This window comes from Pseudorasbora parva, chromosome 14 (assembly GCF_024679245.1).
Source record: "Pseudorasbora parva isolate DD20220531a chromosome 14, ASM2467924v1, whole genome shotgun sequence".
NCBI lineage: Eukaryota > Metazoa > Chordata > Actinopteri > Cypriniformes > Gobionidae > Pseudorasbora > Pseudorasbora parva.
The window spans coordinates 3,068,748-3,092,463 of NC_090185.1; the positions used below are offsets into that span (position 1 = coordinate 3,068,748).

Sequence of the window (23,716 nt, forward strand, 5' to 3'; positions counted from 1 at the left end):
AGCTCGAAGAGGTCAGTGTGTGTTTATAGCATCGTCAAATGACTAACGAATACAAATAATTGACTGGAAATTGACTCTTGGACATGGATTATCGTCATAATAACTACCTAAATAATAAACACTTTTGGAGAAACTGTATTTGAAGAGTAAGTTAGGCTAGTGTCACTTTTATGAAAAGTGCGGGACTTATGATGACCTGTAGTCATAATAGCAGCCACGAGGGGTCTCACTTTGACTGAATGTTATGTCTTCACTCATCATGCCATCACTCTCTATCACCTTCGCATGCTTAAACGCCACAAGAGCCCATTTCCCCGCCAGCCCCTGACCAGGTACGGCTGTCGTTCAAGATGTCCAACGATTCGGCGTTAGCCGAGAGCATCGGTACATAACATTCAGTCAAAGTGAGACCCCTCGTGGCTGCTATTATGACCATAAATATTATCTCCAAAAGTGTTTATTATTTAGGTAGTTATTATGACGATAATCCATGTCCAAGAGTCAATTTCCAGTCAATTATTTGTCTCTTCGAGCTTTTATTTTGGCACTTCCGGTTCTCGGCATTTTGAATTTGCATATTAGTTAAATATTTAGTTTGACCCGAAACATTTAGCTTCAACATTTAGATTTAGATTTAGATTTAACATTTAGATTTAACATTTATATTTAGATTTAACATTTATATTTAACATTGATATTTAGATTTAACATTTAAATTAAAAATTTAGATTTAGATTTAACATTTAGATTTAACATTTAGATTTAAATTTAGATTTAACATTTAGATTTAGATTTAACGTTTAGATTCAACATTTAGATTTAACGTTTAGATTTAACATTTAGATTTAACATTTAGATTTAGATTTAATATTTAGATTTAACATTTAGATTTAACATTTAGATTTAGATTTAATATTTAGATTTAACATTTAGATTTGGATTTAACATTTAGATTTAACATTTAGTTTTAGATTTAACATTTAGATTTAGATTTAACATTTAGATTTAACATTTAGATTTAGATTTAACATTTATATTTAGATTTAACATTTATATTTAGATTTAACATTTATATTTAGATTTAACATTTAGATTTAACATTTAGATTTAACATTTATATTTATATTTATATTTAACATTTATATTTATATTTAACATTTAATATTTAGTTGTAACATTTAATATTTAGATTTAACTATTTAAAATATCTCCAAGTTGATAAATATTGTTGTAAATGTGCTAAAAAGTGACCGTCAAAAATCCATACCAGTTTTTTTAAACATTGTTTGTAGCTAAATGTGACAAAATGCTGCTGTTATTTTCAGCGTGAGCCGCTTTACAAACGGCGCCCCATAGTCTTTTGTTGTCTTTTCATATTAATAATAACAATAATTAATGTGTTTTATGGCTTCAGTCGCTTCTGTAATAAATGACTGGTTAAAATTAAAACATTTCTTCAGGAGGGATTGAAGTGAAGAACGTGAACAGAGGAGATTCAGTCACTCTAGAGTCTGATCTCACTGAAGTGAAGGATGATGATGAGATTCAGTGGTGGTTTAGATTCACTAAAGGCGAAGTCACTGTAATCGCTGAAATCAATGTAACGGCCGACAGCTTCACTGTATATGATGATGTTCTTGATGGGAGATTCAGAGACAGACTGAAGCTGGACAATCAAACTGGATCTCTGACCATCACAAACATCACAATCAAACATACTGGATATTATGAACTACTGAACAACTATGAGATGATTACGGTTCGTTTCTTTCTCTCTGTCAGTGGTGAGTTAAAAACATTTACACCTGTTTTTTAATGACAAAGTTAAAAATAATTCATACAAAATTTTGTTTCTTTTTGCTGTTTTATGATATTGTTTATTTCAAATGTTGAACTATTTAATTTAATAAACCATTATAATCTGTTGATCTGAGACAAACCCTGTTTCTGTTTGTTCTGTGTGTTTGATGATTCAGTGTCAGCGACGGAGGGAGATTCAGTCGCTCTAGAGTCTGGTCTCACTGAAGTGGAGGATGGTGATCGGATTCAGTGGCGGTTTGGATTCCCTGTAATCGCTGCAATCAATGTAACGGCCGACAGCTTCACTGTATATGATGATGTTCCTGATGGGAGATTCAGAGACAGACTGAAGCTGGACAATCAAACTGGATCTCTGACCATCACAAACATCACAATCAAACATGCTGGACTTTATCAACTACAGATCAACGATTACTGGCCTTCTTCTTATATCAGTCTCTCTGTCTACGGTGAGTTAAATATCAGTTTCACATGTTTTATTTATTACAGTGAGATCTACAGAAGTGTCTTATCATGAATAATTAGTTTAAATGACTAATTCTCTTACTGTTTTACATTAACAGCAGGTTTATATTGAACTTTCTGTTAAATAGTTTTAAATGTTCTACTTTTGATCATCTTGGTTCCTCTCGATGTTTCTTCCTCGTCTTCTTGAATATCTTCATTCATCCTCATTTCTCTTTATTCTCTGATGTTTTCCAGCTCGTCTGCCTGTTCCTGTCATCAGCAGTAACTCTTCTCAGTGTTCTTCATCATCATCATCATCATCATCATATTGTTCATTGGTGTGTTCATCAGCGGTGAATGTGAGTCATGTGACTCTCTCCTGGTACAAAGGAAACAGTTTATTGTCCAACATCAGTGTGTCTGATCTCAGCATCAGTCTCTCTCTACCTCTGGAGGTGGAATATCAGGATAAAAACACCTACAGCTGTGTGCTGAACAATCCCATCAGCCACCAGACTCAACATCTGGACATCACTCAACTCTGTCACACATGTTCAGGTACGGCAGCAACGCTGATATTAGTTGATGTCAGCGCTGATATTAGCGTTTATTGACTGAGCTGATCTCAGTTTGATGTTTTTATTCCTCAGTCCACTGTTGTGGTCCCACTGAAGCTGTGATCCGATTGGTCCTCGCTGCTCTGGTGGGCGTGGCTACTGTCATGATTGTGGTTTATGACATCAGATCCAGAAGAGCTGAACGAGATCAAGCTCATATTCACACATCAGGTACACGATTGATGATGTCATCTCTCACAAACTGATTTTGCATATATTAATATTGGTTTAGATTTATTAATTTATGGCTTCATATGTTCATCTTTTCCAGGAAGTGCTTGAATCTAAAGCAGAACGCTGAACTTTAAAGATTCTTCAAGTGTGTTTTTGTCATCATAAATACTGATGATTATTTGAGCTTCTGCTCTCTTTCAGTGTCAGATTTTTAAAATCTTATTTGTAAGTTTATATTTCTCTCTGATACAACAATGATATAAAATAATAAAGAGTCACACAGATCTCACTTTAATACTGCTGACGGATCTAAAGGTTTTCAACAACAACCTGTGTTGTATTTGAAGAAAGCAACCTTACATTGGTGTTTTTTTATTTTCTTTGTTTTTTTTATATTAATTTCATTAGTCATTCATGTATTCAGATTATTATGATCTGATTTACTTCACTTATCATTTAATAATGTTGTCATTATTGTTAATTTTTGTCACTTTGTGTGTTCTATGACTTATTGTCCTCATTTGCTTGCTCTTGTTGTTTAATCTTATGATTGTGTGTTTGAAGGGATGTTTGTCTTCACGAGTAGGAGATCACAGAATGTCTCAAGGCTTTTATCATCACAGGACGATGTTGTGAAGTAGTAATTCTCCATAGTTTTTCTCTTGGTATAATAACACTTGTTGTAAATGTATTGGTCAGATGAAGCCAGAGCATTGAGTGGTGTAACTTCTGGACAGACTCTGAGCATTGAAACATATGCAACTAAGATTATTCAACAAACTCTGCTCTGTTATGATCATCACTTCGTCTCCTGCTTTCTCAGTCAAATTCTCAGGCTGATAGACTTATATCTTCTGGCAAGGATTCGGCGCCGGGGCTGAATCTGATATTTGGAGAGCCATCAGAACCAACATTTTGGCTCAATCTAATGCTGTCCATTTGCCAAATGTATTTTCTTGCCTTTTTCAATAAAGTTTCTCCATGTTTTATTATTTACTGTCGAGCGCCTCCTGGAGGAATAATTCATATATATCTAAAAAAGTTCAGCAGTGGCCACAAATACAGCATTATTTTAAAACATTCTTTGTAAATGTTTACATTATTATTAGCTCATTAATTTTCTTGTTGTTTTATTAATCCACAATAATAAATAACCAACAGGCCGAGCTATGGGAATAGCGAACAGCGCTGAAAACTTTCCAGGCAGGTTTTTTTGTCTGCACAGACCTCAGGCTCTCCCACTCCTCCGCCCCGGTCTTTGAGATCTCCATCCAGAACCGCTTCTTCCCTTCTTTGTGAGTCAGAATGCGATGCTGTGATTATCGGCAGTTCCATCGTTCGGCACGTCCATGCTGCCTCAGGACAGGTAAGGTGTGCAGTCACTGTTTTCCTGGTGCTCATGTTCTTGTTGTCTCTGCACAGATTCCGGCAATCCTGAATGGTGACGAGAGCGTCGGAGCGATTTGTGCTGAATGCGAAGATGAACGGCATCAGGATATGGCAGACGGAGGTTCTGAAGACGGACTTCATGAGCCTGATGGAGACGGTAAGCAGAACATCACACGCGACGAGGGTCATCATGTCCGGAGCGCATCCCACATATCGATGAGGACTGAAAGGTTCAGTAGATTATTTGCTCTAAATGAATGGTTGATGTCATGGTGTAACTCAATCTTTTCTGGGAGTGGCCTAGGCTTTTCCGTGCTGATGGCCTACACCCCAGCAGGATCCGAGCGGATCTTCTGTTGGAAAATATCTCCTCTTAGGCTCCGTCCACACGGAGATGTGTTTAGCTGTATACTTATACATTTTGTAGCGTATCAGTGTTTCGTCCACACGGATCCGGCATTTTCGAAGAATGAATCCGATATTTTCTGAAACCGGTGGATAAATCTGAAAACGACAATCTTGCATTTTCGTGTGTACAGCCAATCCGTATATTTTGTGAAACGGTGATATCATCACGCTACGTCCGGCACGGTGAAAGACTAAAGGGATACAGCTACGGGCACTGGGCATGCGCACATTAATAATGCGTCATTTAATTACCATATCTGCATTATTGTAAGGGTAGGTTTAGGGTTGGGTAGGTGTAGGCGTTAATAAAACACATCTGTTAAGTAGCAAATGTATTTATTGTTATTTTATCGTGAGATTTTGCCTCACCTCCTTCCACCGCTATACCCCTTCTACTCATTAGACTGGACAGTGACTGCGTGGGTGTGGGTGCCTTTTGTGCTCCTGGTGATTGTGGTGGTGATGGGTTGCAGGTGTGCGTGGTTAACACTCAGGTGAAAGTGTGCGCTGTGTATCTGTGCCGTGGGAGCCTGGCGTGTCTGTGACACTCGTGTGGACGCAAGATCGGATTGGGAAAACTCTGGCTTCGTGTGGACGGGGCCTAAGACGCTGCACACTGTATGACTAGTGAGTCAAAGCACAAATGTCTTTGTTCCACCCACATAGTTAGCTGATATTAATGCGAGTGTAGTGCATTCTAGAGAGACTGTTTCTATTTCCCGATCAGTGAGGTCAAACAATAAATCTATCATAGGAATAGAAAAGTATTCGGCCCCCTTGAACTTTACGACCTTTTGCCACATTTCAGGCTTCAAACATAGATATAAAGATAGATAGAGATAAAGATTACTGTGATTAAGCCAGAAAACCAAACCATTAGTGAACAAATCCCACAATTCAGCACAAGCATGGTCTGAATGGTTATGAGGACGCTGTTGCAAATATCTATAGAGATAATCTTAATGTTACTCAGAGAACAGGACACAGAGTTCATTTATTTGAAATGCTTGTGCTAAATGTTTCACTCTCAGATATAAGAAAAATTCTACTATCTCTTGCTTTGGCCAGCGTGTATAGACCTCCAGGGCCCTGTGTTGATTTCCTAAAAGAGTTTGCTGATTTTTTTCTCAGAGCTTTTCAATCGAACAACCGAAGAATCTGCACGTAATAATCACAGCTAGTGTCTTAAACCCTATTCAGACGGGATTAGTTTAACATGAGGAGGTGGGGGTGAAGTAATTTTACCTCAGGACGTCTGTAATATTAATGGCCAATTCGGACGGGATAATACATCTCAGTAAAACTAGCAGAAGTCGGAGAAGTAACTCGCTTTACACACCACAGTAACCTTCTTGTCGTCATGTGCGTATGACATTGCTGTTATCACGTGAGCAAACACAAAACATGAGCACCAGTCTGAACTATATATGTGTGTGTTTTATTAAACAGTTGGATCAAGTCTAACGATTCTGATTGATTCCAAGAGCTAAAATAAGTGTTGTGCCTCTAATCTAATGGGTTTAAACTTCTTTTTTCTTTAAATGATACAAGGTAAATACTATAGGTTTGCTAAAGAGTCGTCCCACCACCTACAACGCAACGGAACGCTTCCAAGCGCCTCCATGCTCGCAAAACATGCTTAAAAAAAAAAAAAACTATTTTACCATACATTTTTACAGCCGGTCTATTCGAACGGGATTAGTATTACCCAAGGTCATTTTTCCGGACCTTTTTACTGAAGGTAAAAGTCTCGGTAATCTTTACTGACATTGTCCGTAATGATTACCGAGATGGCACATTCGTACATGACTAAAATCACAGAGAACCTCTGGTAATAATTACTTTTCCCCCATCTGCCCATGTTAAACTAATCCAGTCCAAATAGGGGTTTAGGGAAGTCTCTGCTCCTGAGTTACCAGAATTGGCTGCAATATGTCCTGTCCTAACCTTTGTCAGGCAGAGGGCGACCCCATACCAGAAATCTTTGCTCCTAAAGCAAACTAGAAAGCATCGGTCTACCAACTCATTTCCCATACTACTTTAGTCAGCAAGGCTGTATAAACAAATATTGCTTTGGTGTTGGGAATTTACGCAAAAGTTACTCCCAGTAAAGGCTCCATACTTACTTGGTGAGCCCACCATAAAATGAGGTGGACTAGAGCTGAACTAAGTCCTGTTACCTCATTTCATAGCCTGTTGATCTATCCATCCATCCATCATCTTCCGCTTATCCGGGGCGGGGTGGCGGGGGCAACAGTCTAAGCAGAGACGCCCAGACTTCCTTCTCTCTGGCCACTTCCTCCAGCTCCTCCGGGGGTACCCCGAGGCCTTCCCAGGCCAGCCTGGAGACATAATCCCTCCAGCGTGTCCTGGGTCTTCCCCGGGGCCTCCTCCCGGGGGGACATGTCCGGAACACCTCCCTGGGAAGGGTTCCAGCAGGCATCCGAAATAGATGCCCGAGTCACCTCAGCTGGCTCCTCTCGATGTGAAGGAGCAACGGCTCTACTCTGAGCTCCTCCCGAGTGACCGAGCTTCTCACCCTATCTCTAAGGGAGCGCCCGGCCACCCTGCGGAGAAAGCTCATTTCAGCCACCTGTATCCGGGATCTTGTCCTTTCCGTCATGACCATAGGTGAGAGTAGGAACCCACAGCTCATGACCATAGGTGAGAGTAGGAATGCAGATTGACCGCTAAATCGAGAGCTTCGCCTTACGGCTCAGCTTCTTCTTCACCACGACAGATCGGTACATCGCCCGCATTACTGCAGAATCTGCACCAATCCGTCTGTCAATCTCCCGTTCCATCCTTCCCTCACTCGTGAACAAGACCCCAAGATACTTAAACTCCTCCACTTGAGGCAAGAACTCTCCACCAACCTGAAGTGAGCAAGCTACCCTTTTCCGACTGAGAAACATGGCCTCGGACATGGAGGTGCTGGTTCTCATCCCAGCCGCTTCACACGGCTTCGGCTGCAAACCGTCCCAGTGCATGCTTAAGATCCTGGTTTGAGGTTGCCAACACGACAAAATCATCTGCAAAGAGCAGTGACGAAATCCTGTGGTCCCCAAACCGGACACTCTCCGGGCCTTGGTTGCGTCTAGAAATTCTGTCCATAAAAATTATGAACAGAACCGGTGACAAAGGGCAGCCCTGCCGGAGACCAACATGCACCGGGAACAAATTTGACTTACTGCCGGCAATGCGAACCAAGCTCCTGCTCTGGTCGTAAAGGGATCGTACAGCACTCCCATGAACCCTCCAGCACCCTGTGAAGGATATAGAGCTGGTCCAGTGCTTCACGACCGGGACAAAAACCACACTGCTCCTCCTGAATCCGAGGTTCCACTATCGGCCGAATTCTCTTCTCCAGTACCCTGGCATAGACTTTCCCAGGGAGGCTGAGAAGTGTGATCCCCGCTGTTGTTGGAACACACTCTCCGATCCCCCTTCTTGAAAAGAGGGACCACCACCCCGGTCTGCCAGTCCATAGGCACTGTCCCCAACCGCCACACGATGCTGCAGAGGCGTGTCAGCCAAGACAGCCCCACAACATCCAGAGACTTAAGGTACTCAGTGCGAATCTCATCCACCCCCGACGCCTTGCCACCGAGGAGCTTATTAACTACCTCAATGATTTCAGCCCGGGTGATGAAAAATAACAATACAGGTCTCTTTCGAGGCCCTGTAATTGGAATGAGCGTATCCTAAACCCATGGGCGAGGACCCATTGGAGGGCAAGTCTGGTGCCAGCAGCCGCGGTAATTCCAGCTCCAATAGCGTATACTAAAGTTGCTGCAGTTAAAAAGCTCGTAGTTGGATCTCGGGAGTGTGCTGGTGGTCCGCCGCGAGGCGAGCCACCGCCTGTCCCGGACCCTGCCTCCCGGCGTCCCCCGAATGCCCTTAGCTGGGTGTCCGGTCCAGGGGCCCGGAGCTTTTAGTTTGAAAAAATTTGAGTGTTCAAAGCAGGCCGCCTATCACCGCTGAATACCACAGCTAGGAATAATGGAATAGGACTCCGGTTCTATTTTGTGGGTTTCTGGAACCCGGGGCCATGATTGAGAGGGAAGGCCGGGGGCATTCGTATTGCACCGCTAGAGGTGAAATTCTTGGACCGGCGCAAGACGGACGAAAGCGAAAGCATTTGCCAAGAATGTTTTTATTAATCAAGAACGAAAGTCAGAGGTTCGAAGACGATCAGATACCGCACACACGCCACAATGGGCGGATCAGCGTGTGCCTACCCTGCGCCGAGAGGCGCGGGTAAACCGCTGAACACCCGCTCATGATCGGGACTGGGGATTGAAACTGTTTCCCATTGTGAAGGCTAAGACCACACATATATGCTATATATTTATTTTGAATATTTATTTTGAAATGTTATTGTTTGACTTATTTTTCCCCCTCTTTATATTCATATATTGTATTTATTTATTGTTTTGGTGTATATTTGGTATTACATTCTCATTGTGTTGGTTTTGTAAGATTGTTTGTGCTTTATTTATTTTTATGTATTTGTTCAAATCCTAACCAAACGGTTTTACTAGGGATGTGCGCATTTAAGATCTAAAAAGGAGATAGCGCCCATTCATGACTAGAGTGCACGCTAGAGAATGAATAAATTCCACTAGACAAAGTTATGAGTGTAATATTCATTTTATTTTGTTTGAGTTGTTTCCTTACCCGAGGTTTTCGCCGAAGCCCATGACTGCAGCATGGAGCGAAGATCGGACTAAACGGATGTGCCATTTCCGGAAACCTTTTATTATTATTTTGGGGAATGGGGAATTATGGGAAATGTAGGGTTTGGTTTAATATGTGTTTGGATCATTTGTTGAGGGGTGTTCTTGTTCATTTGAATGGATCAATTTTTGTGTATAATATTTTGTGTATATTTATTTTTATTATTGCTTTATGGTGCATGTGAGTTTTCATATGTTTCTGGAGTTTGTTTATGTGAATATTTTTCAAAAAGGTAAAACCATGAAATGAGATATTTGTGAGACCCTTGGGTAATGCAATGGTTTGGTCTAATTTCTTAAAAATGAGTTTGTTTCGATGGTGAGGCAGTTCTGGTGAGCGATCCCGGTCATATAACATCAGAGACCCAGAGCTCACTTTGTTTTTCCCCCTTGCATTTCGTTATTTATTTAATTTGATGTGACCCTTGTATAAGTTATTTGTTTTTCCCTCTTGAATAAATCAAGATTTTGTTTACTTTATGAATGCCTCCTGAAAAGTTTTTGGAAGAACCCGACACCCATCAACGAGGAATTCCCAGTAAGCACGGGTCATAAGCTCGCGTTGATTAAGTCCCTGCCCTTTGTACACACCGCCCGTCGCTACTACCGATTGGGTGGTTTAGTGATGTCCTTGGATCGGCCCCACCGGAGCTCCTCGCTGGCCCTGGCGGAGCATCGAGAAGATGATCAAACTTGACCATCCGGAGAAAGTAAAAATGCAGAATGTTTCCTGTGATGGGTAGGTTTAGGGGCAGGGGCAGTGTAAGGGGATAGAAAATACGGTTTGTACGGTATAAAAACCATTACGCCTATGGAGAGTCCCTGTAAACCACATAGACCAACGTGTGTGTGTGTGTGTGTGCGTGCGTGCGTGCGTGTGTGTTATATGTTTAAATGAATAGTATACACTGTCCAGGCATAACATTGTGACCTTTCTAATATTGTGTTCGTTCACCTTTTGCTAACCCATCAAGGCATGGACTCCACTAGACCCCTGAAGGTGTGCTCTGGTATCTGGCACCAAGATGTTAGCAGCAGATCCTTTAAGTCATGTAAGTTGCGAGGTGGGGCCTCCATGGATCGGACTTGTTTTGTTCAGCACATCCCGCAGATGCCTGATTGGTTTCACAGCAGAACATTACCCAAAGCATCACACTGCCTCCACCGGCTCGCATTCTTCCTATAGTGCATCCTGGTGCCATGTGTTCCCCAGGTATGCGACGCATACGTACCCTGCCATAAACGTGATGTAAAAGAAAACGTGATTCATCAGACCAGGCCACATTCTTCGATTGCTCCGTGGTAAAGTTCTGATGCTCACGTGCCACTGTTGGTGCTTTTGGCGGGGTCAGGGGTCAGCAATGGCACCCTGACTGGTCCCCATATCCAACAAACTGAGTACAGATTTTATGATGGCTAAATTATAAGGACCCCCAAGCTCCTAAAACATGGGGGTGATGCACCCCCCCCCCCATTATACATGTGATTTACTGTTTTTTTTTGGGTCAAATTAGTCATGTGATGTTTTTTCCATTTAATTTAATCGGTTCAAACATCAGTGTGTCTGGTCTGATCTGTCGGGTGCATAAACCGTCTGCTGGATGTTTGTCGTCTCTGTGCGTGTCAGAAGTTCGTGGCTGAAGCATCTCTTCACTTTATCTTTCTGATAAGAAGCTCATATCTTCCTCTCCACACAACCCTTAGAAAAAACAAGACCCGACTTCTTTAATTTTATTAAGTGTATTTAAGTAATGTTCCAGTATATTTTAAGTGTACTTCATGTAGTAAGTATATTAATATTAATGTACTAGTAGTATACTTGTAAGTGCACTATTTCAGTACTGCTTGGGACTAAATTGGCCCACTTTTAGTATATAAAAGTATATGTTTAAGTGTACTATAAGTGTAACTGTAGCAAACTTTAAGTGCACAACCATGTTTCTCATTTGTCCTAAATCTTTAGTACAAGTGAACTTATACGTATACTAGTAGTTTATAGGGGTGGGAATCCCCAGAGGCTCCACGATACACTGAGTTTTGAAATGATATTAAAGGGTTAGTTCACCCAAAAAAGAAAATGATCTCATTAATTACTCACCCTCATGTCATTAGACACCCGTAAGACCTTCGTTCATCTTCGGAACACAAAAGAAGATATTTTAGTTGAAAGCTGATGGCTGAGAAAGGCTTCAGATAGGCCTTCATTGACATTCAGTACATTTTTTACTCACTCGACCCATAGAGGCACTAAAAACGTTGTTACAAAGTCCATCTCACTGCAGTGGCTGTACAGTTATGTTACTAAGCGACGAGAATAGTTTTTGTGCGCAAAAAAATCTAAATAACTTCTTTATCCACTAAGTATATTATGCCACTCAGTCTTGGGTCAGATCGTTACAGTGCGTCCTGTTGTTCCTGTCTGTCGTGCTCTTCGTGGGGATTGCTTCGCTCCGGTTCCGGTTCCAGCCGGCCGCGTCTGCCCGATTGCCTCCCTGCTTCACGAGCTTCTCAGTGTCCAGCGACGCTTCTATGGACTCTGCTGTTATCAGCCTTGTGACTTTCTGATCTATAATTCTGGTGTCTTGAGAGAATAAACTTTTATCTTATTCGCAACTGGATCCTCTGTTCTTTCTCCTAGCGCATATGACAGTCTTGGTGTATTACCAACAGTAACCTTAAAAACGGTGGTCCCAGCTCTTTTCAGGTCATTGACCAGCTCCTTCCGTGTAGTTCTGGGCTGATTTCTCACCTTTCTTATGATCCTTGAGACCCCACGAGGTGAGATCTTTCATGGAGTCCCAGTCCGAGGGATATTTTGTCTCTAGTGTCTTTGGACAGCTCTTTGGTCTGGTCATGTTAGTAGTTGGATTCTTACTGATTGTTTGGGGTGGACAGGTGGACATTTTAAAGGCAGACTAACAGTTCTTTGAGGGTTAGAATTCTAGCTGATAGACAGGTGTTCAAATGCTTATTTGCAGCTGTATCATATGAATAAATAGTTTAAAAATCATATATTATGATTTCTGGATTTTTTTATTTAGATTTTGTCTCTAACAGTGGACATGCACCTACGATGACAATTTCAGACTCTCTGTAGATATCCAAACTTTTACCACCTAATGATCATCGTTGCTGCTCTTCGTTCCAGGCGCTCTCAGCGGAACTCAGACTTGTGTTCGACCGTGCTGCCACGGGTCGCGAGGCGGCCCGCAAACTCTTGGATTTACGTCAAGGCAAGCATTCTGTATCTGAGTACATCATTCAATTCTGGACCTTGGCCACTGAGAGCAAATGGAACGAGGAGCGCCTCCTCGTTCCATTTGCTCTCAGTGGCCAAGGTCCAGAATGGGACCGATTCCTGCATGGGCTGGCTGACCGTGTCCATAAAGAAATCTATGCCTTAGACCTTCCCAAGAGTCTCAATGATCTGATAGACCTGGCACTTCGGGTGGATTCCAGACTGGAGATGCGGGACCGGCGGAGAATCTCTCGAGTCCGATGACTACTGTGGAGGGACACGGTCAGCCAATTCAACGATCCCGAGCCCATGCAGGTGAGTCGAGCTCGGCTTTCCCGGCAGGAAAGAGAACGCCGAAGAGCCAAGGGATGATGCATGTATTGTGGCGCGACGGGGCATTTCCTCAATGACTGCCAGTTAAAATTGAGGAAATCCTCGTCCGCCACTCTCCTGCCGGGAAGAGTGCAATGGGCAGACCGGTCACACAGTTGCAAAGTCTTCGTGGACTCTGGAGCGGAGAGTAATTTTATGGACCGTTCACTGCCCACCCAATGGCTCAGGACAGATTCTTGGATCTTTCCCTACTGCACATAAAGAACGATTTGACTGCAAATTTATCAAAAAAGAGGATAGTGGACATCTACACAACTCCGAAATAGCCAGACTACTTCTGCATTAGGTAAGATATACCAGTCCTTGTTTATTGTAAATGTATTTTAACCCTCTATGACATGGTGTTGCCTTCAGGAAAACTACCTTTTTGGACCTCACACCGCCCCTTTAACATTTTTTTATATATGAATATATACAATTGTTTTATTTTTAGTATCACCTGACATGTCTGTTGAATGAAATGAGAGGCTGAAGTGGGTGTGACCTTTTGTTTGGGGATGGAGCAGTCATTTCATGAAGCAAAGCCACATGGGATAAAGTGTCACCAATTGGTTAAATAAATATCCATTTTTAAAGTTTAAATAACTTTATATAAAAAATATGCATGTGCATCAGTATGTAAAGAAGTATGTTTGATTGTTAAAATTTTCATTTAAATACTAAAACTGTGTTGTTGTTTTTGTGTCCTCAGGGCAACACTGTGCAGTTAGGCCACTTTTGTTCCGGCAATATGAATGAATGAATGCACCAATATTGAGTGTTTTTACTATCTATTGATACTTGCAGGAAATAGAAACAAGAACATTTTATGAGCAGAAGGGCCATGATTGAGCAGTTAGTCATTCCTTCTGAGAGTGAGGACGGTGAGCTTGCAGAGTCAGGAAGACTGGATCCCTGAATCTGGTTTGAGAGACATTTAGGAGGTCAGCAAAGGTGTGTGTGTGTGTGTGTGTGTGTGTGTGTTTGTTTGTGTGTGTGTGTGTGTGTGTTTGAGTGTTTTATGTTTAAATGAATAGTATACACTGACCAGGCATAACATTATGTATAAGTCATGTAAGTTGCGAGGTGGGGCCTCCATGGATCGGACTTGTTTTGTTCAGCACATCCCGCAGATGCTTGATTGGTTTCACAGCAGAACATTACCCAAAGCATCACACTGCCTCCACCGGCTTGCCTTCTTCCTGTAGTGCATCCTGGGGCCATGTGTTCCCCAGGTAAGCGACGCATACGTACCCTGCCATTAACGTGATGTAAAAGAAAACGTGATTCATCAGACCAGGCCACCTTCTTCCATTGCTCCGTGGTCCAGTTCTGATGCTCACGTGCCACTGTTGGTGCTTTTGGCGGGGTCAGGGGTCAGCATGGGCACCCTGACTGGTCAGCAGCTATGCTGCCCCATATGCAACAAACTGAGTACACATTTTATGATGGCTATATTATAAGGACCCCCAAGCTCCTAAAAAATGGGGGTGACGTTTTTTTCCTCCAAAATAACAATTCTATAGAAGAATTATCGACCCCCATATACATTGCCCCCCCCCCCCCCCCCCTCCCCCCATTATACATGTTATTTACTGGCTTTGAGTCAAATTAGTCATGTGATGTTTTTTCCATTTAATTTAATCGGTTCAAACATCAGTGTGTCTGGTCTGATCTGTCGGGTGGATAAACCGTCTGCTGGATGTTTGTCGTCTCTGTGCGTGTCAGTAGTTTGTGGCTGAAGCGTCTCTTCATTTTATCTTTCTGATAGGAAGCTCATATCTTCCTCTCCACACAACCCTTAGGAAAAAGAAGTATACTTCTTTAATTTTATTAAGTGTACTTCATGTAGTAAGTATATTAATATTAATGTACTAGTAGTATACTTGTAAGTGCACTATTTCAGTACTGCTTGGGACTAAATTGGCCCACTTTTAGTATATAAAAGTATATGTTTAAGTGCACTATAAGTGTAACAGTAGCAAACTTTAAGTGCACAGCCATGTTTCTCATTTGTCCTGAATCTTTACTACAAGTGAACTTATACGTATACTAGTAGTTTATAGGGGTGGGAATCCCCAGAGGCTCCACGATACACTGAGTTTTGAAATGATATTAAAGGGGACGTATTATGCCACTTTTCACAAGATGCTTGCAGTTCCAGCCTGAAGATGAAGGCAGGAGCGGAGCCCCTAGTTTTCATTCAGGGCCAGAATTCATTTGAAAGTAAGATCAGCAAAAGCGTGTTGATTTCCGTGATGTTAAAGGAGACGGATGTGTGAGTGGAAACTTACTGAGGTTAGGGGAGGATTCACACACAACCAGATAAATATCACAGTTCAGTGTTTCAGATCAATCTGAGGGTTAGCAGCCATTTTAAGAGTCGCTATCGTGGGCTTTTCAGTGCACCGATGAAGAAAATGTTCCTCAAATTACTTTTGCTCTGTTTGTGGCGTCTGGTTGGTGAGTTTTAAATGTGTTTTTATGGCTTCAGTTGCTTCTGTTCTGTATCATGTGATAAATTACTGGTTAAATGAGTTGAAGAAGATTAACATTCACTGTTAGTGTCAGCAACGGTGGCTGTAGTGAAGCGCACGACTCAGGAAATAACTCAAAGAACCGTCTTTAATCTAATAATCCACACAACACACAGGAGAATCATGAGGAGAAACACAACCACGTAACGTAGACGATACCGGACGATGAACTGAACAGAACTCAGGTTTAAATAACAGGGAGATCATGGGAAGAACAGAAACAGGTCTGGGATTAATGAACTAATGATAGACAGGGTTCGTACAGGTGCTGGAAATCCTGGAAAACGCTTGATTTTTAATGTGGTGTTTTCAAGGTTTGGAAAGTGCTTGTATTTTGGATAAAGTCCATAAACCTTCCTGAAATGATAATAGCTTGTGTAGGGAAGATGTAATGTTCTCTCCCTGCCATTGGGGGGAGCTGACTGTTGTGTTTCTTTGAGGGAGTTGCCCCTTCCTTACCCCCACAGTCTTATTTCCTTTATGAGAAGGTAAGGAAGGCTATCACGGTTGTTCCATAATAACTGATCATTTCTCTAATTATATTAGCCATCCATATTATTATAAAAAATATACTTTTCTGAGCAAGGAGTTTACTATCGAGTTAGCTGTGGTTTTCCATCATGGATTATTGTGTGTTGTCATTTTGAAGTTGATTTGAAATGACAATAATGATATAATTAATCATTATTTTTGCGCGAGCGGTTTGATTATTTATCTATCCAGCAAAACTCTCCTGTGCATTCAATGATGTCCCCAAAGCTCGACTGACGTCATCATATGACGTCATCGAATTGTGAATGAAAGCACCGCGCCGCGCGTCCAGAACGCGTTAGATCTGATCCAGTACGTCATCGTGATACAGGCTGCAGCGAGGGGAGGAGTGAAGAAAGTGCAGACAAGCCGGACAGTTCAGGTGTGTGTGTGTGTGTGTGTGTGAGAGATTACAGTTCTCTCTTGTCGTAGTGGATCAGACACCTGCGAGATCGTGTGTGTGTGTGTGTGTGTGTGTGTGTGTGTGAGATTACAGTTCTCTCTTCTCGTAGTGGATCAGACACCTGCGAGCAGGGCCGGCGCTCCGCACACGCACATCACGCACTGCGCGTAGGGCACCAAGTGCTTGGGGGGGCACCAAAAAATCTGGGTCGTGAAAAAATCATGACAATAGGACAATTCACCATGACGTCACAGCAGTAATAAACGTTCTTCCGGGTGGCAAAAGCCGAAGCGTTCCTATGGCAACGCTAGTAAATTGCTTGGGATTCAGACCAAGTTAACATGATTATTGAGGGACGGATTAACTAATTCAGGAGACAGCAATACATGAAATGCCTAATATGGTCCAGTAGATGTAGCGCTAGTCTAATACCATACTTTTTAAATGAGCCTCAGCCTACCATTGAGTAGTAATTTAGACTGTTGCTGTTTGAATTACAATATGTTAGACTATCGTAGATGGTCTATTCCCCTGTTATCTAACTATTTACCTGTTCTCTGCTTTTCAACAAATCATTTGCACACATTTTTTCTTTATTTTTTGTATCTGAAGCTATAGCAGCAACATTGAAAGCTCTGGTGTCTGTGTTTAACACGAAAGCTTGTGTGATCGCGGCCGGCTCGCGGTGCAAACAGTCGTGCCGTGTACAGCTGATTTGATGCGATGATCAACTTAAATGACTCGTAGCGTCTGCAATATCTCACGACGAACTCCCGATGTTAAAATATGTTATATTTATCATTTTATATGGCGCTAATCACTACACCTGTTAGCAGTCATAATGTAAACATCTATTATTGATATAAAATAGCCGAAATCACATGAACAATCACACAAAAACCTTATTCCATAGTTATCGTGTGTTTAGCTTCTTAGTTCACGCGTAAAACAGACTCGTTCTTCACAGAGCCAGAAGTGTCCGAGACAGCTGCGAGCGCATCATGCGAGGGCGGTGTTGAGCAATATCAAAAGACTGACAGATGAGAGGACGAATGAACGCCTGATGACTGATATCCGATGCATATCATTAAGAAGAGACACAGAGAGAGGTCTGCGCATGTTTTAACTCTTTTATGTCGAATAATTCCGTGAGAAATGAATAGAAATGGTATTCTGTATGACGAAAATATTTTGCAAACGTGCTATGTCGATATTTCTCCAAATATGAGGACTTTTGAATTAAGAGCTAAACTGAAAGCTGTTCTTTGCGATCTCTGTGAACACAAATGAACCAGTGCAGACGAGAGAATGAACGTGCGTGTGAAAATCTATTCAAAATATCGTTCATAACGGATCGATTATAATGCGATTATAATGCACTCCTGACATAAATTAAAAAATGAATGTCACTGCAACCCAGGTTTATCATAAACAGTGTTCAAATATCGAAGCTGGAGTCTTTAATCTTTCTGATGATACTGAGTTTGTCCAGATAAAGTAATATAGAGTGATGAGCAGTGAATGTTAAACAATAGTAATCTGAGGCCGTATGATCTTTGAATCGTAAGGGGTTAAAAGAGATCTAAAGTTTACTAATATTAGTCTCGAATTTCCCCAGCTGAAGACAATTATGCTCTGCTATGATTTTGTCGATACACGGTTTTGAGAATACTTCTCTGTAGCGCCACTTTTGAGGACGTCCACTCGCTTTAGCCTCCTCATCCACAGGTTATATATTTACTTCTTTCTGAATGAAATCGATACAATTCTACACCTTTTGCTGTATATCGGACGGCGCAACCCCAAACACAACACGTTTTCATCATAGTTTCAACTTTAATCAACAACAATGTTCTTAACTATGTAACCGTTTACAGTAGCCGGCTGATCTCTTCAGTTTGTCAGTAGAAGCCGCTCGCGTTCTGCCACCCGGAAGTGTCTTGAGGCGATTGTTTACAAACATTCTGAAATGGTCTATAGGCTACTAGTATAAATGACAAATAAAATATTTCTAAAAGCATGTTAATATACAAAAGCAATACAAAAGTAATATAGGCCTAGACCAAATTAGTCGAGAAAAAGGTGAATCTCTGTGCCAGTCTCCCTCTGGTGCCCCCCCCCCCCTTCCCCACCTCCCAGTGGTCTGTTCGATTATGCCTCAATCAATGTCAAATTTGGCAGAAACATACCTCAGACATGTCCTCGAAAAGGCACCAAGAGTCGGGGGCGGAAAAAAGAAGAGACATCGGGATGATGCTCGCGGGTCGCTTGCAGGTAAGACAATAGCCACGTTTACATGCACGTTTTTGAAGTAAAAAGTGCTGGGACAAACGCTGTTAATATGAGAGGGTGTTGCCAAGCTGTCTGTGGCATTATGCCAACATTATCTTAATAACTTCTAACGAAATAAAAAGTTTACCCCTCAGAAAAATTAACTTTCCTCTCAACATTATAACCTGGTGTGAGCGCGCCGTGGCGCGCACTCTTCAGTGGTGAAGGCGCGCGCTGTGTATCGCGTCATATAAGGACGCACACTCAAAAGTAATCGGGTCAGGTCGTTTACATGGTGAAACTTTTCGTTTGATCAGTTCATGAAAAGGTTTATCCCACCCCTCTCAAACCGATTACAATTTCATTCGGTTTGGGCATTTTTATTCCGATTGAGGTGTTTATATGGAGCATTTAAGTGGTCTGGCTGTCATCAGCATCAATGGGGACGTGGCTCAGAAACTGTCATATGATGACCTGATAGCTGATTTTGCAGCTAGGAAATGTAGGCGTGTGCCTCTGTAGGGCCTCTGACAACTGATGGTAGTGAAAATGTTTAATATAGTTCTATAGAATAGCAGAATGGTCTCTTTATAGAGATGTAGTCCCTCTGTTGAGTAATTTCTACTGTGCAGTTATGCATGGTTATTTGCAGTTTAAAATGTGCACTTTAAAATTCATACTTCATAAAATTCATACACTTATACTGTTATTTGCACTAAACTTTTTTTGCACTTTTAACTTTGTGTTTACATTGTTCAGTTCCAATTATTCATTTGCAGCAGTTATTTTGGAAGTAAAGAGAACCTAACTAAGAAATTCTGAATGGTAGTTATTTCTTTGGTTGGTTGGGGGGTGGGGTGGGGGGGGGCACCGCCAAGCATTTGTGCTTAGGGCACCCAAATGGCTAGCGCCGGCCCTGCCTGCGAGATCACGTGTGTGTGTGTGGGGGTGTGTGTGAGTGAGATCAGGTGTGTGTGTGCGAGATCAGGTGCGGATATGTGTGTGAGTGAGATTACAGTTCTCTCTTCTCGTAGTGGATCAGACACCTGCGAGATCAGGTGTGTGTGTGTGTGTGTGTGTGTGTGTGTGTGTGTGTGTGTGTGTGAGATTACAGTTCTCTCTTCTCGTAGTGGATCAGACACCTGCGAGATCAGGTGTGTGTGTGTGTGTGTGTGTGAGATTACAGTTCTCTCTTCTCGTAGTGGATCAGACATCTGCGAGATCGTGTGTGTGTGTGTGTGTGTACTTGTCTACCTATCTAACAGGGGACCTTGGCGTCGTTACACACTCACCAACAGGGGACCTCTGAGCCAAGAGGGGACATTTTTCAAGTTGGTCATGCTTTAAATCATGTGAAAATGAAGTAAAACACTAAAGAAATGCTCTGGTGATTTTTTTAAATGGTTGACCAAGTAGGGACCTACAGGTGTGTGTGTTTAAATCATATTAAAATCAAGAAAAAACACTCTGGTGAATTTTTAAAAATTTTGACCAAGAGGGGACCTAAGAGTGTGTGAGTGTTTAAGGCCATGCTCAGCAGCTCCCCTGTAGGCTGGAGCAGGAACTGTAATAGCCCTTAAACACACGTCGTTCACACACACACACACACACACACTCCTCTATTGTTTGAATGGCTTGCTGTCCTCTGACTCTAGAGCTGCTGTTTAACAGGCTGCTGACTAAAGGAACAAACATTATATAGATTATATCTCTTTACTAAACACCCTGACTAGTTTCAAACTTTGCATTACTTACTAAAATTAAATTAAATACTACAGGATCCAAGAAAAAACGATTAAAAAATCTAAACAACCAGGATGTAATTAGAAATACATCTGCCATCAAAATGTGTGTGTCTTCAGTTTCTACAAATAAATATAGTAAATACCATCCATCATGGCCGTGGACAGACCGTAAAACTTTATTCAATTATTAAGGGATCTCATTCAATGCTTTTGTAAATATTTTTTGTTTCTGTATTTATATATATAACATTTTAATGACAGTAGCCTATATTTATTGAAAAATAATGCATTATTTTATTTATCAAACAGAAAAGGTACGGTAAATGGGACAAACTTTGCATCTAAAGTTCTTTTAAACAAGTGTTAACATAGACATTATTAAAAACATTTTATTTTAGCCAAGTATTTGTAAAAATAATGTGTGACTTTTGGCCGATGTAAAAGGCCCATCTTACCACCTTATACATTTATGAGCTTTTTAAACTAACCACTTTTGATTTATTTATGATTTACAAAATGACTCAGGTCCCCTGTTAGATAGTAAATCACGACGCCTGTGTGTTTGCTGTGACATTTCTTATCATCACAAACACACTGCAAAGATTTAGAGTTTTTACAGCAATACCTGAGTTTAAAGGGTTAAATCAAGCAGAGATAGCTCTCTAATGTATTAAATGCAGGTCATTATTGAATAGTGATTACGTTACACACACACACTGACTCAGGTCCCCTGTTAGATAGTAAATCACGACGCCTGTGTGTTTGCTGTGACATTTCTTGCTGTAATAAACACACTGCAAAGATTTAGGGCCCTATTTTAACGATCTGAAACGCAAGTGTCAAAGCGCGAAGCGCAGGTAACTTTGTGGGCGGGACTCGGCGCTGTTGCTCTTTTCCCGGCGGGATAAATGACTCTTGCGCCCAGCGCAAGATCTAAAATGGGTTGGTCTGAAGTAGCTTCATTATTCATAGGTGTGGTTTGGGCGTAACGTGAATAAACCAATCAGAGCGGCATCCAACATTCCCTTTAAAAGCAGCTGCGCAAGTTCCATTATGGGTCGCTATTATTATGGCGTATTTACCAGGCGCACGCCAGGAGCGGTTCACAGCCGAGGAGACGGATGTTCTTGTAAGAGCAGTGAAAGACAGAGGAGTTGTGTTGTATGGGGATGGGAGAAACCCACCCAAAATAGTGTCGGTTAAACAGTTTTTTCAGTTTTTCAGTCGATTTGTTTTTTTTTTCTCCTGGTTCTTGACGGACAAACCAGTTTGTCAGATGTCCTTATATACAGATATGTCTTGCCACTATTGGGCAAACAGGTCTGATCCTTAATTACTACAATTAGCCTGAATATTTTTTTCACATCTTCGTGGCACACCACAATGATTTCCGTCATCTCATGTGTTAATATTTTTTTAGTGTAATAATTTATGATTTGCAAAAAATAACTGTTGCATCTGTAGATTACATGAGCAAAGTGTCTGCGCGTTGTGCACGCTATACATTATGGTCAAGCATGCGCCCTTAAAATAGCATAATGAACAACGCGCCACTGACTTTAGACTAGTTTTTTCTGGTCAGTGGTGCAATTGTTTAATGGAAGAGCAGAATAGCACCAGGGATTGTTTGCGCCGGAACACGCCTCCTTTTTTGCGCTGAACCGCCCAGGGAGCGCAAGTTCATTCACTAGTTAGCGACGTGCTTCTGTGGAGGGAAAAGCGCGCTTTGCGTGGGTGTAAAATAGGAATGACACATGCGGCGGTGTACAAAGTCAATTGCGCTGGGTGCAAGATAGGGCCCTTAGAGTTTTTACAGAAATACCTGAGTTTAAAGGGTTAAATCAAGCAGAAATAGCTCTCTAATGTATTAAATGCAGGTCATTATTGAATAGTGATTACGTTACACACACACACTGATTCAGGTCCACTGTTAGATAGTAAATCACGACGCCTGTGTGTTTCTCTCCTCAACCCCCCACTCACAATTTACATTTCAATAAGGGAAGACTTGAAAAACCAGTTTGTGAACCACAGGCCAATAGAGCTCAAACTACCAATGTGGCAGAACCCTTCTCAGATAAACTAGAGAAGATGCTGGGATTTGCCCTGCCAAATTAAACTAAATTACAGTTTTTACAATCGCTAGGACACATTTCTCAATACTTTGGTCATTTTCAAAACTTATTCTCCAAACCAACTTTCTGCCTCACAGCAGTTATTTTACATTCAACATCCACAAAAACGAACAAAACACTTCATTCATGTCTCAAATCAAGTGCCAATGATCCACAGTTTAGCTTGCACAGACTGAAGTTGTGATCACTGTGTGAAGAGTTTTGAATAAGTGACCAACATTTGTTTGACAAATTTGAGAGTGCCAGAGACTTTAACTAAGGAGAATATTCTGAGCACAGTGTGTGATGTTATTGAGATCTTTTATGAAACTTTTTAGAGTTGACAAAAGTGAGAGCTCCAGAGTATCGAGCTGAAGAGAAGAGTCTGAGCACAGCGTGCGATACTGTTGAGATCCCTTCTGAAACTTTAGAGGAGACACATTTGAGCAATCCAGTCTCTCTAGCCAAGGAGACAAATCAGAGCATAGTATGTGATGTTGTTGAGATCTCTTATGAAACTTTAGAGGAGACACACATGAGCAATCCAGTCTCTCTAGCCAAGGAGACAAGTCAGAGCGTAGTATGTGATGTTGTTGAGATCTCTTATGAAACTTTAGAGGAGATAAACATGTGAGAAGCAGGAGACTTAGCCCTTTGTCTCAATTTGATGTTCACTTGATCTCATTTCTGTCTAGGAGAAAGATGTGAGTTGAGAAGGAGATCTCAGGTTTGATTTTCCTTTCCTCTAGGTTGGCCTTTGGTTCACAAACTGGGTTTTCAAGTCTTGCCTTATTTATTATTATTAAAATGTAAATTGTGTGTGTGTGTGTGTGTGGGGGGGGGGGGTCTACTGTGTTTGTGGGCCCAGTTTACAGCAGTTAGTTCACCTACAAATGAAAATTAGCCCATG

General features: G+C 41.5%; 1 protein-coding gene across 1 annotated transcript in view; it reads left to right on the forward strand.

The window, feature by feature from the left end:
- The first annotated feature begins 350 nt into the window (after window positions 1-350).
- The window catches only part of LOC137040798 (uncharacterized), a 32,539-nt gene continuing 9,173 nt past the window's right edge, over window positions 351-23,716 (forward strand). Inside the window, exons 1-11 of the mRNA XM_067416568.1 lie at window positions 351-384; window positions 1,461-1,784; window positions 1,977-2,270; window positions 2,524-2,826; window positions 2,919-3,056; window positions 4,364-4,425; window positions 4,482-4,605; window positions 5,351-5,483; window positions 7,739-7,859; window positions 12,744-13,088; window positions 14,359-14,440. Of these exons, the coding sequence (XP_067272669.1) occupies window positions 351-384; window positions 1,461-1,784; window positions 1,977-2,270; window positions 2,524-2,826; window positions 2,919-3,056; window positions 4,364-4,425; window positions 4,482-4,605; window positions 5,351-5,483; window positions 7,739-7,859; window positions 12,744-13,088; window positions 14,359-14,440 (1,960 nt within the window). The remainder of the gene's footprint in view (window positions 385-1,460; window positions 1,785-1,976; window positions 2,271-2,523; window positions 2,827-2,918; window positions 3,057-4,363; window positions 4,426-4,481; window positions 4,606-5,350; window positions 5,484-7,738; window positions 7,860-12,743; window positions 13,089-14,358; window positions 14,441-23,716) is intronic.